Here is a 13,802-nt window from a genome sequence, read left to right on the forward strand (position 1 = left end):
TGTGTTTGTGTGTCCAAGTGAAAGCGTAGTGTCAGCAGAGCTTCTGCCTTCCCCCCCCCGCTCAGGACGGGGCCCTGCCGGGGAACAAAGGCAGAACCTCTGCTGACAGGAAAGCCCAGTTTCCATTTCCCAGCTACTGTCCCTGGGGCCAAGCCCCCCGGCGCCCGGTGAGCCTCATCCGGCGCAATCTGCCCCCCAGAGCCCGAACGGCCGTGGCCATTGAACAACGTGTGGCCTACCTGCCATCTCCTTCTGAAAATAGGGCTGGATGAGCTCCCCGAATTTTGACTCGTCTGCTACAGCCTCTTTCAACAGTTGCCCACAGTGGACTGGAGGAGAGAGGAACAGAAAGGCACCCATTAAATTTTCAACAGAAGGAAGAACAAGGAAAAAATAAAAGCCCTGGTGCTACCTGCTGGGGGAAAAAAGGTCACTGAGAAAAATATAAAAGGGTTTTTCTGAGTGTGTTTGTGTGTCCAAGTGAAAGCAACTATCAAAAAGGACCTGGGGAATAAAAAAGAAGCTGAGGAGGAAGGTGCGGAATGAAAGGAATGCATTTGGCCGAGAACGGATTAAAACTGGATGGTGCAGGGAGGACACGATGAGAGGAGCCACCTCACAGCCTCCCACAGGGACTCGCTCAGCCCGGAATCGCGACCGCCACTCTGCCCGGAGCCGGGGAGTGACGCGGGGGGAGAGCCGCCCGTTTGCTCGTGTCCACACCGTTGTTGCGCCGGAGAGACCGGGGGAGCTCGCTGTCCCCACAGCCCTTCCCGTGGGCCAGGCGTCCCCATGGGACACCAGCTATGTTTACAGGAGAGATGGCCACGCTCATAACTAAGGCAGCTCGCTGGGGTTGCCCGGCCTGTAGCCCCCAACCGTCTTCGGATGTATGGCCCGTGCAGACAGGAGCCTTTCTATCGTGAGCCCCATCGGGTCTCCAGACCCCAGCCGTGGCCACCACGCGGGCACCGGCGAACCAGTGCTGGTGGCTTGCACAAACCCAGCCCATGCTGTCTGTCCTTGGCGGTGAGCCGCTAAGAGCCCAAGCTGGAAGTTTCGGCTACGTTTCCATGACGGGTTGACTGCACAGTTTTGCTTTTCTTAACTTTAAGACCAAGGGGTTTTCTTTATATATTAAAGAAACCAAACACCACTCCTAAAATTAAGTGAAAACGGTGAATGTTTAAGAGCATGACCATCACCAAAGCCTCACCTCTCCGGGGGATGTGCTTGACTCACTGTGTGAAGGTCAGCAGTGAACACATTGAAAGTGGCTGGCAGTGCCACTCACTAAGGGAACAGGGGGCATGATGAAGGCCAGCGGTGACTGAGACCTTTCTACGTGCCAAGCACTGTGCTCAGTATGCAAAGGGATGGAGCAACCTGTCCCAGGTCACAGAACCACTAGGCGGCTAAGCTGGGATTCTAACCCATGGCTGTGTGACATCAAACCCACACTTTGCTTCCATTTCTGGCCAGACGTCATACGTACCTTCTGCTATAAAACTGACCAAACTATGTGAAACAACTCTTTTCAGGCACTGGACTGCTGACAGCATGGGGCTGTGACCCTTGAGAGAAGGGAGACACCCCAAGTGAGTCCCACCTGCCCCCTGGATTTCTACCTACAAGCACTTTTCAAACCACAGCACAGCACAGGAGAAGGGGAGACAAACTCAGAACAGCGGGCAGCAAAGACTGGATTGAGAGCTGGGATTTGGGGAACCTGGAAAAGAAGAGAGCTGTGCAGAGAAGTAGCTTCAGAAGTCCTCACGGGGACTCACTGGGGTCTTTGGTCAATGCAAAGCTGCACACGTGGTGGGTGAGACCGCCCTCACCCAGGCCCGGCAGAGAAAAACTCCCTCTGAGAAAGAGAAAAAAAAGAAAAACTCAGCCTGTGCGCTGAGGGGGAGGCACACAGTGGAAGGAGATGTTGGTGCTCGGACAGCTGGAGAGAGAGGCGGGGCCGGGGGCCTGGTCAGCTGAGACTCCAGGTATGGGGGCCCACGAGCCCAAGAGGACGCACACTCTGGCGTCACCTGAACAAACACTAAAAGTCAGCCTCCATGGGATCAAGCTGATCCTGCAGCAAATTAACTGCCTGTTAGAACTCAACTCTTAACTCAATATTCTTAAAACAGAACCACACAATCCAGACTCTCAGCAATGGGGGAACCACAATGTCTAGTATATAATAAAAAACTACTTGAGGTGCAAAAATCAATCAATCAATCAGGAAAGTGTGATCCCTACAAAGAGAGAAAACAGGCTACAGAATCAGATCAAGAGATGACATGGATGTCAGAACAAGCACATGAGAACTATACAACAGCTATTATAAATATGTTTAAAACTGTAAAGAAAAAGATAGTTAAAATGAGTGAACAGTTGGGGAATCCCAGCAGAGAAATGGAAACTATATAAAAGAACCAGATGCAAATTCTAGACTGGAAAATACAGTATCTTAAGTGGAAAGATCCTTGGATAAGCTACAATCCGTGAATCTGAAGACAGGAAAACAGGCCATAGGAAGTATCCAAACTGAAGCAAAGAGAAGGTTAAGGGAGGCCTGGAAAGAAAGAATAGACCCATAGGACCTAGTGGACAGTATCAGTCTCACATATGTGTAATCAGAGTTCCAGAAAGGAGAGAGGAAGAGAGAGAGGGAAGGAGAAAGGGAGGGAGGGAGGGAGAGAGAGAGAGAGAGAGGGAGGGAAGAAAGGAGAGAGAGAGAGAGAATGGGAGGGAAGTGGGAGAGATAGGGAAAAATGGAGGGAGGGAGTGAGAAAGAGAGAGGGAGGGACATGAGAGAGAGAGGGAGGGACATGGGGGGGACAGAGAGGGAGAAAAAAATATTTGAGAAAATAATGGCAAGAGAATTTCAAAAACTGAAGAAAAATATTTCAAAATGTGATGAAAAATATCAATCCACAGATCCGAGAATCTCGGCGACCCAAACAGAATAAACATAAAGTAAACCCCACCTTGATACTTCATAGTTAAATTTCTGAAAACCAAAGACAAAGAGAAAATACTGAAAGCAGCTGGGTGGGGGAGATGCTTTCTATGTAGGGGAACAAGGATAAAAATAACCTCCGAGTTCTCATCAGAAGCAACGCAAGCCATAAGACAATGGGATGACATGTTTAAAGCGCTAAGAGGAAAACACCTGTCAACATAGATTTCTACATGTAGCAGAAGCGTCCTTCAAGAATGAAGGCAGAATAAAGACATTTTCAGCAGACGAAAGCTGAATTTGTCACCAGCAGACCTGCACTACAAGAAATGTTAAAGGAAGTCCTTCAGGGGGAAAGAGGATGATATCAGATGGAAATGTAGATCTAAACAAACAAGTGCTGGTATGTGTTGGTACCTAACTGAGCCTTTCCCCCTCATTTCTCCCCTTAAAAAACCAAATAACTAAAGCAAAAATAATTGCCATATATTGTAGAGTTTATAACATGTAGAAATAAAATGTATGACCAAAAATAGCACACAGGAGAGGAGCAAGGCAAGTTGGAAAGACATCCGTTGTGGGTTCTCCTGTTACTGTTATTATTATATACATATAATAGCATATATATTAATTATATATATTAATATATATATTAATAACTCCTGTTATTAACTCAAGGCACACCGTGAGGAATAAATGATGCTATGTGACCCCTAGAGCAACCACTAACAAAACAAAGCAGAGAGATACAGCTGAAAAGGCAACGGAGGAAATAAAATGCATTACTGAACAACATCTGGCTAATCCAACAGTTAGCAGGAAAGGAGGAACAGAGAAGAGGTAACAGCAGGCAAAAAACCAGAATGGTAGGCTTGAAGCCATACTAAAAACTACTTAAAATAGAGATGAACTGAATACTTCAATTAAAAGGCAGAAAACGTCAGACTGGAGTTTTAAGAAAGAAAGACCCAAGTACATGTTGTGTACAAGACACATATTTAGAATATAAGACACAGATAATTTATTTATTTTTTTAAAGATTTTATTTATTTATTTATTTGAGAGAGAGAGAATGAGAGAGAGTACATAAGAGGGGGGAGGGTCAGAGGGAGAAGCAGGCTCCTCGCTGAGCAGGGAGCCCGATGCGGGACTCGATCCAGGGACTCCAGGATCATGACCTGAGCCGAAGGCAGTCGCTTAACCAACTGAGCCACCCAGGCGCCCAAGACACAGATAATTTAAAAGAAAAAGGACAGAATATATACCATCCAGACACTCATCATAAGAGAGCCGGAGGGTCTCTGTGACTATCGGACAGTACTCTTCAAGGAAGGGCGTTACCCTTCCTTGAAGACAGCAGAGCATTTCCTAAGGAGAAAGGGGTCATTTCATGACGAGGACACAGCAGTCCTCAGTGTACATGCTCCCAGTAACATGGCTTCAAGTGACTTGAGGCAGAGCAGTAGACTCGTCCACAGTCAGAGATGGAGATTTTAAGGTATCTCCCTCGGTAACTGAAATCATAGTAGTGAGAAATCATAAAGGACGGGGAAGAACTGAACACACCGTCAAACATCTTATCCTAACTGACATCAGTGGAGCACTAGACCCACCGAGGCCAGAGTATGTATTCTCTTCAAGTGCACGTGGAATCCACCCATAGAGACCCCATGCTGAGCCATAAAAAAGTATCAGTAAATTTCAAAGGACTGAAACCATATAAGGTACGTTCTCTGAGCACAATAGAATTAGAAATCAATACTCCTCCCCCAAATCTGGAAAATTCCCAAATATCTGGAAATTAAGCAATACACTTATACATAATACTTAAGTCAAAAAAGAAACCATGATGAGCGTCCGACTCTTGGTTTCAGCTCAGGTCGTGATGTCAGGGTCATGGGATCGAGCCCCACGTCAGGCTCCGCGCTCAGCGTGGTCTGCTTGAGATCCTCCTTCCCTCTGCCCCTCCCTCTCGTGTTCCCTCTCTCTCTCTCTCAAATGAATAAATAAATTAAAGAAAAAGAAACCACGAGGCAGGTAAGAAAATATTTTGAACTGAATGATAAAACGCAACACATTAAAATTTTGTGAGATGCAGCTAAAGAAGGGTTTAGAGGAAAATGTGGAGTGTCCAGGGCTTATATTAGGAAAGAATGGTTTAAAACTCCTGCCTACAACCACCTCGCTCCACAGTGTCCTGTGAAGAAAACACCGTAACAGTCTCCTCTCTCCTAATGGCTCCCAGCACCAAGGCTCCGGACACAGTCAGACCTGGACCTACACTGGGATAAACTCATCTCACCTTGTTCACTCCCCTCCCCCAGCCTGGCCGTGCACCTGGATCCTTATGTTCCACTCTGGTTCTTTCTACACCTTTCCTGCACTGCGTAGGACAGGCACTCAATGAGGACGGTTATGATATATGTATTTTAATTAAAAAAAAAAATTTAAGTAACCTTTACACCCAACGTGGGGCTCAAACTCACAACTCCGAGATCAAGAGCCGCATGCTCTACCAACTGAGCCAGCCGGCTGCCCCTATGATCATGATATTTTAATAAAATTCTTCATGGTGGTCTCTGGTTAGAAAATTCATGCTCATTGCAAAAAAATATCAGAGTTGTATAACATGCCACTGTACAGAGACAGACAGTTTGATGTGTGGGTGTTCCTTCAGATGGTTTCTGAGCGAACGCTAACACACTTTTTAAACAAAAATGAGATCATCCCCTGAACACTGTCGAATGACTGGCTCTCCACCCCCTCCCTCATTAAACAACAGATCACGGACATCGAGTCACTTTACAGGTTTCTTTTTAATAGCTGCCTCTTCGTTTTAACTAATAATGACATGATTAGTGCTCCAGTACATGGGTTTCTGACAGCTTACCTAACTACCCCTCTTATTAACAGAGTTCGGGTTGCCCGGACTTTCGTGATGCTCCCTCACATGTTGTTCAGTGTCTGAGGGTTTCAGTAGAATCGAATCCACAGAGTGAAGTCACTGGACACCAGGATGTGCGGGGTTCACACCAACAGTGCCTCTGTCTTCCAAACAGTTGTGCCTTTTTATATTCTCACCAATTGTAAACCCAAGTCTTCCAATCAACCTTGTGGCGTAAACGTTGGGTTGCTTGCTTGTTCAGAGCTGTTTTCCTGTCACATGGGGAGACAGAAGCCGAGCTGGGGGTGGCCACGGGGGAGCAGGCAGCTCTAGGAGCCCTGGGCGCTCAGAGGCCTCTGCAGAGAGCCCTCCGTGGACAGCGCCTCTGCCACCTGGGGCTCCCTCAGACAGGTTTACTGAATTCTCGGGATGTGCTGTACTTACCAAGAATGCCTTCGAGAAATGTGAACTTTCTGAGTTAGCTCAATTACCGAAAAAAGCCCCCAAATGGCTCTTTAGCTACAAAGCAGAAACCGTGATGAGCTTTCCTGTTTTCATTTTTGGGAGAAATCTAGGCCTATAATTTCATTTTTCGTGATTGGTACGCGGAAAACAATGTAAAGTGAAAAATGTTTTTCTTGAATGTCTGCATAAACAGCATACGGCACAGTGAGGGTCACTGAAATAAGGCTGCGTGCTGTATTAAGGTATTGTGTTGCGGGTTGAGGCTTTTAGAGGTGCCCTCCGCCATTCCCGCCCTTGGCGCCACAGTCCCCTACATATGCACATGGGTGCAGGGACAAGCAGGCAGGTGCTCACTCTTACCCAGGAGCCACGACCACAGCTGCAGATTCAGCCTTATAATACGTCAAGAGGTGAAACCCAAAGAAGGAATTACCTGAACAATTCAGTTTAAATTAAAAAAAAAAATCCATGCAAGCAAAAGCATTTTTCATCCTGAGGTGTCCAGAGTGTTTTTCCATGCTAATCGAACCAGAGTATGACTATTTAGTGTTTTCACAAGACTACTAATAGGACTAACACTGTTTTTCATTACTCATCAGAATACTCAGTTCCCTAGCTTCACGTTATGGGTACGATTTTTGTTACTGACTCCTGTCAGTGGCTTCGGGATTTTATACTGGAGGAGACCCGCTTGAAAAGTGTCTTTATTGAAAACTTGATCCTCCCGGGGTGGCACATACATATTCGTGTCTTTTTGCATACACATGTATTTGTATGGTGTATCTGCAGAATTTGGAGGCATGTATATGCATGTTTTTATATTTGGGGCGCAGGACTCTTTTTTTCTTCGTAACTAGAAGTGACTTGGGCTTGTGCAGCATTTCCTGGAAGTGGTGTTGGTGGCGAGGGTGGTTCTTGCTTCTTCCTCCTTTCCCCTCCTGTCCTCCGGAAGGCAGGCTGGCATCCCTGCCCGCCTGGGACCACCTTGGGACAGGCCTGGAGAACTGATTTCAATATCTTCTCTCCTCCTGGTAAAATATTTATTGAAACTGTACGAGCCAGGAGCCCTCGTCTGGTTCAGAAATTGTTTGCCTACAAGCACGCTGACCTGGGGTGGGGGGCTGGGGCGGGTAGCCAAACAGGACCGGAGAAAAGAAATCAACAGCAGCTCTGGATTATACAAGAACTGTGGCTTTGCAGGGAGGCCGCGGGGGCTGGAGGACGAGCCCCTGGTGCAGAACCACCACTGCTCCAAAGGCTAGAACAAATGAAGACTGGAAAATGTGCTGGCTTTTTGGGCTGCGAACACGTTTTTAGTGGTTAATGTTTTTATGGCCATGTTCTTTGTGAGGAACAAAGCTGCTCCCTGCAAAGATGGACTACCTGAACATTGTTGACAGCAGAGAGCAAGAGGAGAAGTGAGACTGATCTCCTCACCACCCCCCTAAGGCTGGAAAGCTTGGGAGGGCAGGGGGGCTGGGGAAGGTTCTGGAAACAGGGCGCAGCCGGGGCACTCACCGTTGACGAGGCCGTATTTCTGGGCCAGGAGGGCCGCCTGCAGACTTTTCCCACTGCCCACGGGCCCACAAAGCAGCACCCGTGGGGTGAACGGGGCATTAGATCGATGGTTGGTTTGGACATAGGTCAGAGCTGGAAAGAGAGGATGTGAGGATAGTAAACTCAGGTCCTAAAGAAAGGGAAAGCAGCTTACAGCACCTGTGCTCAGGCTCTTTTAATGGCAGTGATGATTACTCTCACTGACAGGTGGAAACCCTCTGTGGGGCAGCGAGCAGCCACGGGGCGGGGCCATGGGGAAGGGGGAGGATTTCCGATTCAGGCCTGGGCACAAAGGCGGACGGGGCCATGGATCCCCAGAAGCCACCCTCGGAGCACCGTCCACCCTGCATTTCCCTCCTGGGTTGAAGGGGGGCGGGGTGTGCTGTCGGGTGGCTGGTCTCAGGACAAAGGACGCACACTGTTGGGTTGGGATGTTTCCAAACTGAATCCGGGCTGCGCCTCTAGCCTGAAGCCCAGGACCAGGCTGGTCTCCCAGTGTCAGATGCAGACTTTGATAAATGCATCAGGCCTTGCAGGGGCCTCACGCACGGGGACTCCTAAAGGACCCGGGAATTGGTAGAGAATAATTTCAGCTGTGCTCCAGTGACCCCAACTTTGTCGGGAGTCTCCAAAGAGGCAGTGATCAAATAGGTCCCGGGAGTGGGCAGATGCAGCCGCGCGCCTGGCCCATGGCGCGTCCCGGCATTTGATGAACAAAGAAGAAGGGACACATGGGGCCAGCGTCCCCAACACAGAGGTGGCTGCACCATGGGGGGGGGCTGGATGCCAAAAGCTACAGAACATCCAACAGGTCACCCTGACCTGAGCAGCTGAGGAGGCAGTTACGGGGCAGCTGCTTGGCACCTGCTGAGGCCGAGGGCTGGTGCCAGCTCCCCAGCCGCCCACATCAAAACAGGGTCTCCCTCCCCAGCCTCGCCTCCTGCCACGGACCCAGACCATCCTGCGCAAGGTCAGCCATGCACGGCCCTCTGATGGTTGTCCTGCTCTCAGATGGGTTCCGCCCTGGCAAGGGGCTGAGCCACCATGCCGCCTTCAGGGAACTGGCCCCCCTAAAACAAGGGACAGGGGCTGTGGGGTTTGCCAACCTCGCACCCGTGACATTTGGGGCACATCCACCAGGTGCCAGGAGCACACTTCTGAGTTGTAACAACCACAAATGTCCCCGGGGTGGGAGTGGGGGCAAACAAGAAGCGAGAAGCCCTAGGATGTTCTCTGTATGGATTTTGACCTCTCGAATCTTTGTAGGATATTTAATTGGAAGGATCATTATAGATACCACAATTCCCCTCGTCTTTAGAACTAAGGGCACAGGTAAGTTAATCGACTGTCTTAAAGGTTGTGATATTGATCATCATCATCATAACATCATACACACCAGCTTGTGTTAACTGCTAAGCTAAATACTCTGTGGGCGCTATCTCATTCCATTGGTGCAACATTCCCACGAGAGATGTATTATTCTTGCCCCATTTTGCAGAGAACTGGCAGGGCTGGGGGGACTCTCCCAAACCCGCTGCCTAGGTAACATTTTCTGCCCCCGAGAATAAGTTGGAGGAAGCCATTCCAGCCCACCAGAACTGCCATGATCCGGCACATCCGAAATGCACAAACACTACGGGCAAAGCAGCCTGCTTACAAATGATGCTTAATTTACAGTAAATAACTAAGTTAATTAGAAGTAATGATCCCCCAGATAGTCTCAACATCTAATTATTCTTCTTAAAAATATGTGGTCGCTGGATGCACTGCAGAGAGATTAAAAAAACAACACAGAGAGAATTTTGCATTCCAATTTTCAATTTATCTGTCTGCATTATTAATTAATAATAATTAATATGCAGACACTCACATTTTTATTTACAATTCCAGGCATGAATTCTTTATGAACGATCATATGAACTTTTAAATTTAATTAAGTAATTTGGAAGTAATTAATGTGTAAATTCAGAATCATGCCATAAGATAAATGTGGTGGTTGTTTATCTTCAGAGCGCAATGCTTGCTACTAAAGACCCTTCCGAGATGCAAAACCACTGGAAAACGGTCCGGTATCCACAGCCTGGTTGTTTTAGCGATATTTTCTAGACATCCCCCTACGGGTTGACTGACACCCTCGGGGAGTGAGGCTGTGCCGTCCCTGGGATCTCAGTGGAAGTCCACAGCAGGTGGGGGCCCAGGGAACAGCCAGGCCAGGGAGCTCAGAAGCACCTCCCCACCAAAACAAAACTCTTCTTAAAGAGATTTGAGAGAATATACCAAAAAGGGCCGTTGTCAATGGTCCAGTGTCTTAGACAACTGTGCCGGCATTTTTATTGTGTCATTTACCCAGATTGCATAGAAGGGGATCCTTGGATGTGGAGACTATTATAAACTACAATTCAGCTGCTCTGGGATAGAATGATTCTAGCTTTCCCTGGCCTTTTTGGACAGGACGTTGAGTCCCAATAGCAATGATGTCTGACGTTACTGAGCTCTTCTCTGTACCAGCTGCTGGACTCACGGCTGTGGATACGTGATTTGCAGACTCCCGTGTAATCCTCACCCAAGCTGATGAGGAAGACATGATTTTTGTTCCATTTTAGGGATGACAAAACTGAGGCCAAGAGAGGTAAGAGAGTTGCTGGAGAGCACACAGCTGATGTGTGGTGGGGATGAGATTTGAATACAGGGCCCCTGGCTCCAAAATCTCAGGGCTCAACCTTTACCTACACACACACACGCACGCACGCACCTGCTCCAGCCACTTTCCGTGAACCTTTGTTATTGTTCCAACGACAGTGCAGTGGTGGGCGTGGGGCTGCTTACCCCTGCCCTAAATGGACTCAAGACCCTGAGTCGTGTTGCAGGTTGACACTGGGATGCAGAGGGTTGAGGTGCATGGGGAACCCACTGCTGTTTGTGTTTACCCTGGTAGAAGACGTCCACACACGGCTGGTCAGCATTGATGACTTTCAGGATTTTGGGGTAAGCGGGGAGGATCCTGATGATGTTCCTGTGATATTCCAGCAGTTTCTGTGCCGTCTCCAGCTCCGAGATGCCCCCCGGCACCATCAGTCGGTTCCGAATTTCAGATTCGGAGGGCCAGTCAAAGGTGGTGTGATAAATCTCTGCAAGGGGGAGAGGTACGTGGTCAGAGTCACCTGCCCAGAGGGCTCCGAGGCCACTGCTGCATCTGGCCAGAGGTGAGCCATCTGGGGGCCAAAGCCTGTGAGGGTCCTAGGGGTATTCATCCCCCCTAAGCTGTGCAGGATGCGCTTTGGCTCTGGAGCTGCTCTTACATCTCTATTAACAATAACAAAAGGATGAGGGGGCGCTAGCGTGGCGCTGTCAGTTGAGCATCCGACTCTTAGTTTCGGCTAGGGTCATGATCCCGGGGTCGTGGGATCGAGCCCTGCATCGGGCTCTGTGCTCAGCGCAGAGTCTGCTTGGGATTCTCTCTCCCTCTGCCTCTCCCGCTCGTGCTCTCTCTCTTTCCAAAACGAATAAATAAATCTTTAAAAAAAGAACAAAAGGATGAGGATTCTCAGCACAACAGGAAGGACAGTTGTGGCTTTTGAGTGCTCACTCTGCTGGGCCACCTGCATACGCTTGTCTTCACAGCAGTCAGATCACAAGGTAGGTCTCAGCCCAGGTACAGGTAAGGAAACGAGTCTTGGCGACGTTAGGCAACTCATCCCACATCGCACAGATGGAAAGGGCAGGGCCGGGGTCCATAAACCCAGGGCTGTCTGCTGCCAAAGCCTAAGGCCAGAGGTCAAAGGCCCCGGGCCCCTGCTGAACTGCCTGGTCCTCGAGAGCTGAGACCCACCTCAACCAGCTCAACATCTCCAGGGCTCCTTCTTCAGCCCCAGGGACCTCCAACTCCCCCTCTGCTGGAGTTTATCACCGGCCAGGTGACTTCCTGCTCCCAGCCCAGCCTGCAGCGTCTGAGCCTCTGTGGCCCCCATGGGGCCCTCTGCAGGCACCCCAAGTGGAGAAGGCTCAGTAAACGGTGGGTGATGATCACGGATCACCGATCGTCTCTGAAACTCCATGGAGTGGGGTGGGGCTGGAGATGGCATACCTCTCGTTTGAGGGTCGATTCTCTTCCCCAAGTTTCTCTCGATCAGGACAGTGTCTGGAGCGCTCAGCACAACTGGACAGAAAAGGAAGACAGCACCACCAGGCATGTTGGGCAGCAGGTCCCAGACATTTGAATCTCGTGGGCTGAAAACTCGGCTTATGTCTCTCTTGCTGTGGAATGACACTAACACAACCACCATCTTCCACCCCCAAGAGTCCCATAGAGTGATCGCGGCACCAAACCACGAAGATACAGTTTCAGGACAGCGGGCAGCCCACACTTGCACATTCCACCTAACAACATTCACCGTAATAACGCTCCGAGGAATGTCTTTGTGCGAAACGCTCTTGCCATATTTTGGACTATTTCCTAAAGTTTCTCAGATGTGGGATTCCTGGAACAAGGAACCACCAGGGTCAAACAAAACCCCATTCTTCTAAGAGCAATCCCCAAATGCCTTTAGCTTTATGAAAAATTCAACTCTGTTGTCCTTGTTCCTGCTGGGTCTTGGATGGTACAGAGCTGAGGACGGGCGCTGGGAGCAGGTGATAACAGAGCAGGGTGCTCACTCATGGGGTGTGGGGACTGCAACCCTGGCCGGAGGGCCCTTCGCAGGCTACTCACTGACATGTCTGGGGGTGATCCCGAGGGTCTGGATCATCAGGGCCTGCTCCCGAGTTTCAGGGATGCCATCCAGAATCCAGCCCTAGGCAGAGAATTTGGAAAGGTGCTCATCTATTTTTACTTTTTAGATTTTTTTGGAATTATAAAAGGAATAACATAGCTTTATAGAAAAACTAGAACTTTTTAAAACAAAAGAAAGTAAATGTTTCTGATAGCCACATCACCCAGCTTAACAAGTACTCTCTGCTATTACATTTCCTTCTGAATCTTACACTTATGACTATAATCACAACATAGATATTTGATGTCCTGATTTTTTCCATCACACATTATGGCTACCAAAACACTTTCTCGTATCAGCACACCTCTGCATTGCCACAATTCTCAGGGTCTACACAACGTCCCACCCAGTGAGCACGCCATAGTTGCCTAGCCACACCCCATGACAGAACATTTCAACTGCCAACAACTCCCGTGATCGTAATCATGTTGTGATGAACAGCTTTGCGCGTATGGCTCTTTCCACGTTGTGGATTATTTCCTAAAGAGAGCTTCTTGGATGGGGGATCCTGGGAGGAGGAACCACCTGAGTCAACATAAAACCCCACTTTTCTTAAGAACAAACCTCAGGGCTGCCGGGGGGCTCAGTTGGTTGAGCGTCTGCCTTCGGCTCTGGTCATGATCCCGGATCCTGGGATCGAGTTCCGCGTTGGGCTCCCTGGGTCTGCTTCTCCCTCGGCCCTGCTGCTCCCCCTGCTCGTGCTCACTCTCTCTCTCTCAAGTAAATAAATAAATTTTTTTTTTTTTTTAAAAAGAGAGAGATCTGGGTTCAAATTTCTGTTCTGTAGCCAACTTGTTCCAGGGCTGAAATCTCTCAGGCTTCAGCCCCTTCTGGGTACAGTGAGGGAACTGGTCTAGCATATTTATTTGTATTAATCATTTAAGTCCAAGTGTGAAGGAAACACATGATTGCTGTACACTATGTGGAAGATACTGGAAAGCTGAAATAAGGGCGCAAGTCACTGGTAACACCACCGGCCCAGTCACTGATAGATAACACCACCGGCCCAGTCACTGGTAACACCACCGGCCCAGTCACTGATAGATAACACCACCGGCCCAGTCACTGGTAACACCACCGGCCCAGTCACTGATAGATAACACCACCAGCCCAGTCACTGATAACACCACCGGCCCAGTCATTGGTAACACCACCAGCCCAGACACTG

At 48.9% G+C, this 13,802-nt stretch overlaps 1 protein-coding gene across 3 annotated transcripts in view; it reads right to left on the bottom strand.

Annotated features, from left to right (window-relative positions):
• The window catches only part of AK8 (adenylate kinase 8), a 116,474-nt gene that overhangs the window by 62,813 nt on the left and 39,859 nt on the right, over positions 1–13,802 (bottom strand). For all 3 annotated transcript variants that reach the window (XM_032419071.1, XM_032419072.1, XM_032419073.1), the window contains exons 6-10: positions 12,574–12,655; positions 11,950–12,021; positions 10,793–10,993; positions 7,827–7,958; positions 240–329 (exon numbers count right to left, since the gene is read on the bottom strand). In XM_032419071.1, the coding sequence (XP_032274962.1) occupies positions 240–329; positions 7,827–7,958; positions 10,793–10,993; positions 11,950–12,021; positions 12,574–12,655 (577 nt within the window). The remainder of the gene's footprint in view (positions 1–239; positions 330–7,826; positions 7,959–10,792; positions 10,994–11,949; positions 12,022–12,573; positions 12,656–13,802) is intronic.

This window comes from Phoca vitulina, unplaced genomic scaffold (genome assembly GCF_004348235.1).
Source record: "Phoca vitulina isolate PV1807 unplaced genomic scaffold, GSC_HSeal_1.0 scaffold21, whole genome shotgun sequence".
NCBI classification, from domain to species: Eukaryota; Metazoa; Chordata; class Mammalia; order Carnivora; family Phocidae; genus Phoca; species Phoca vitulina.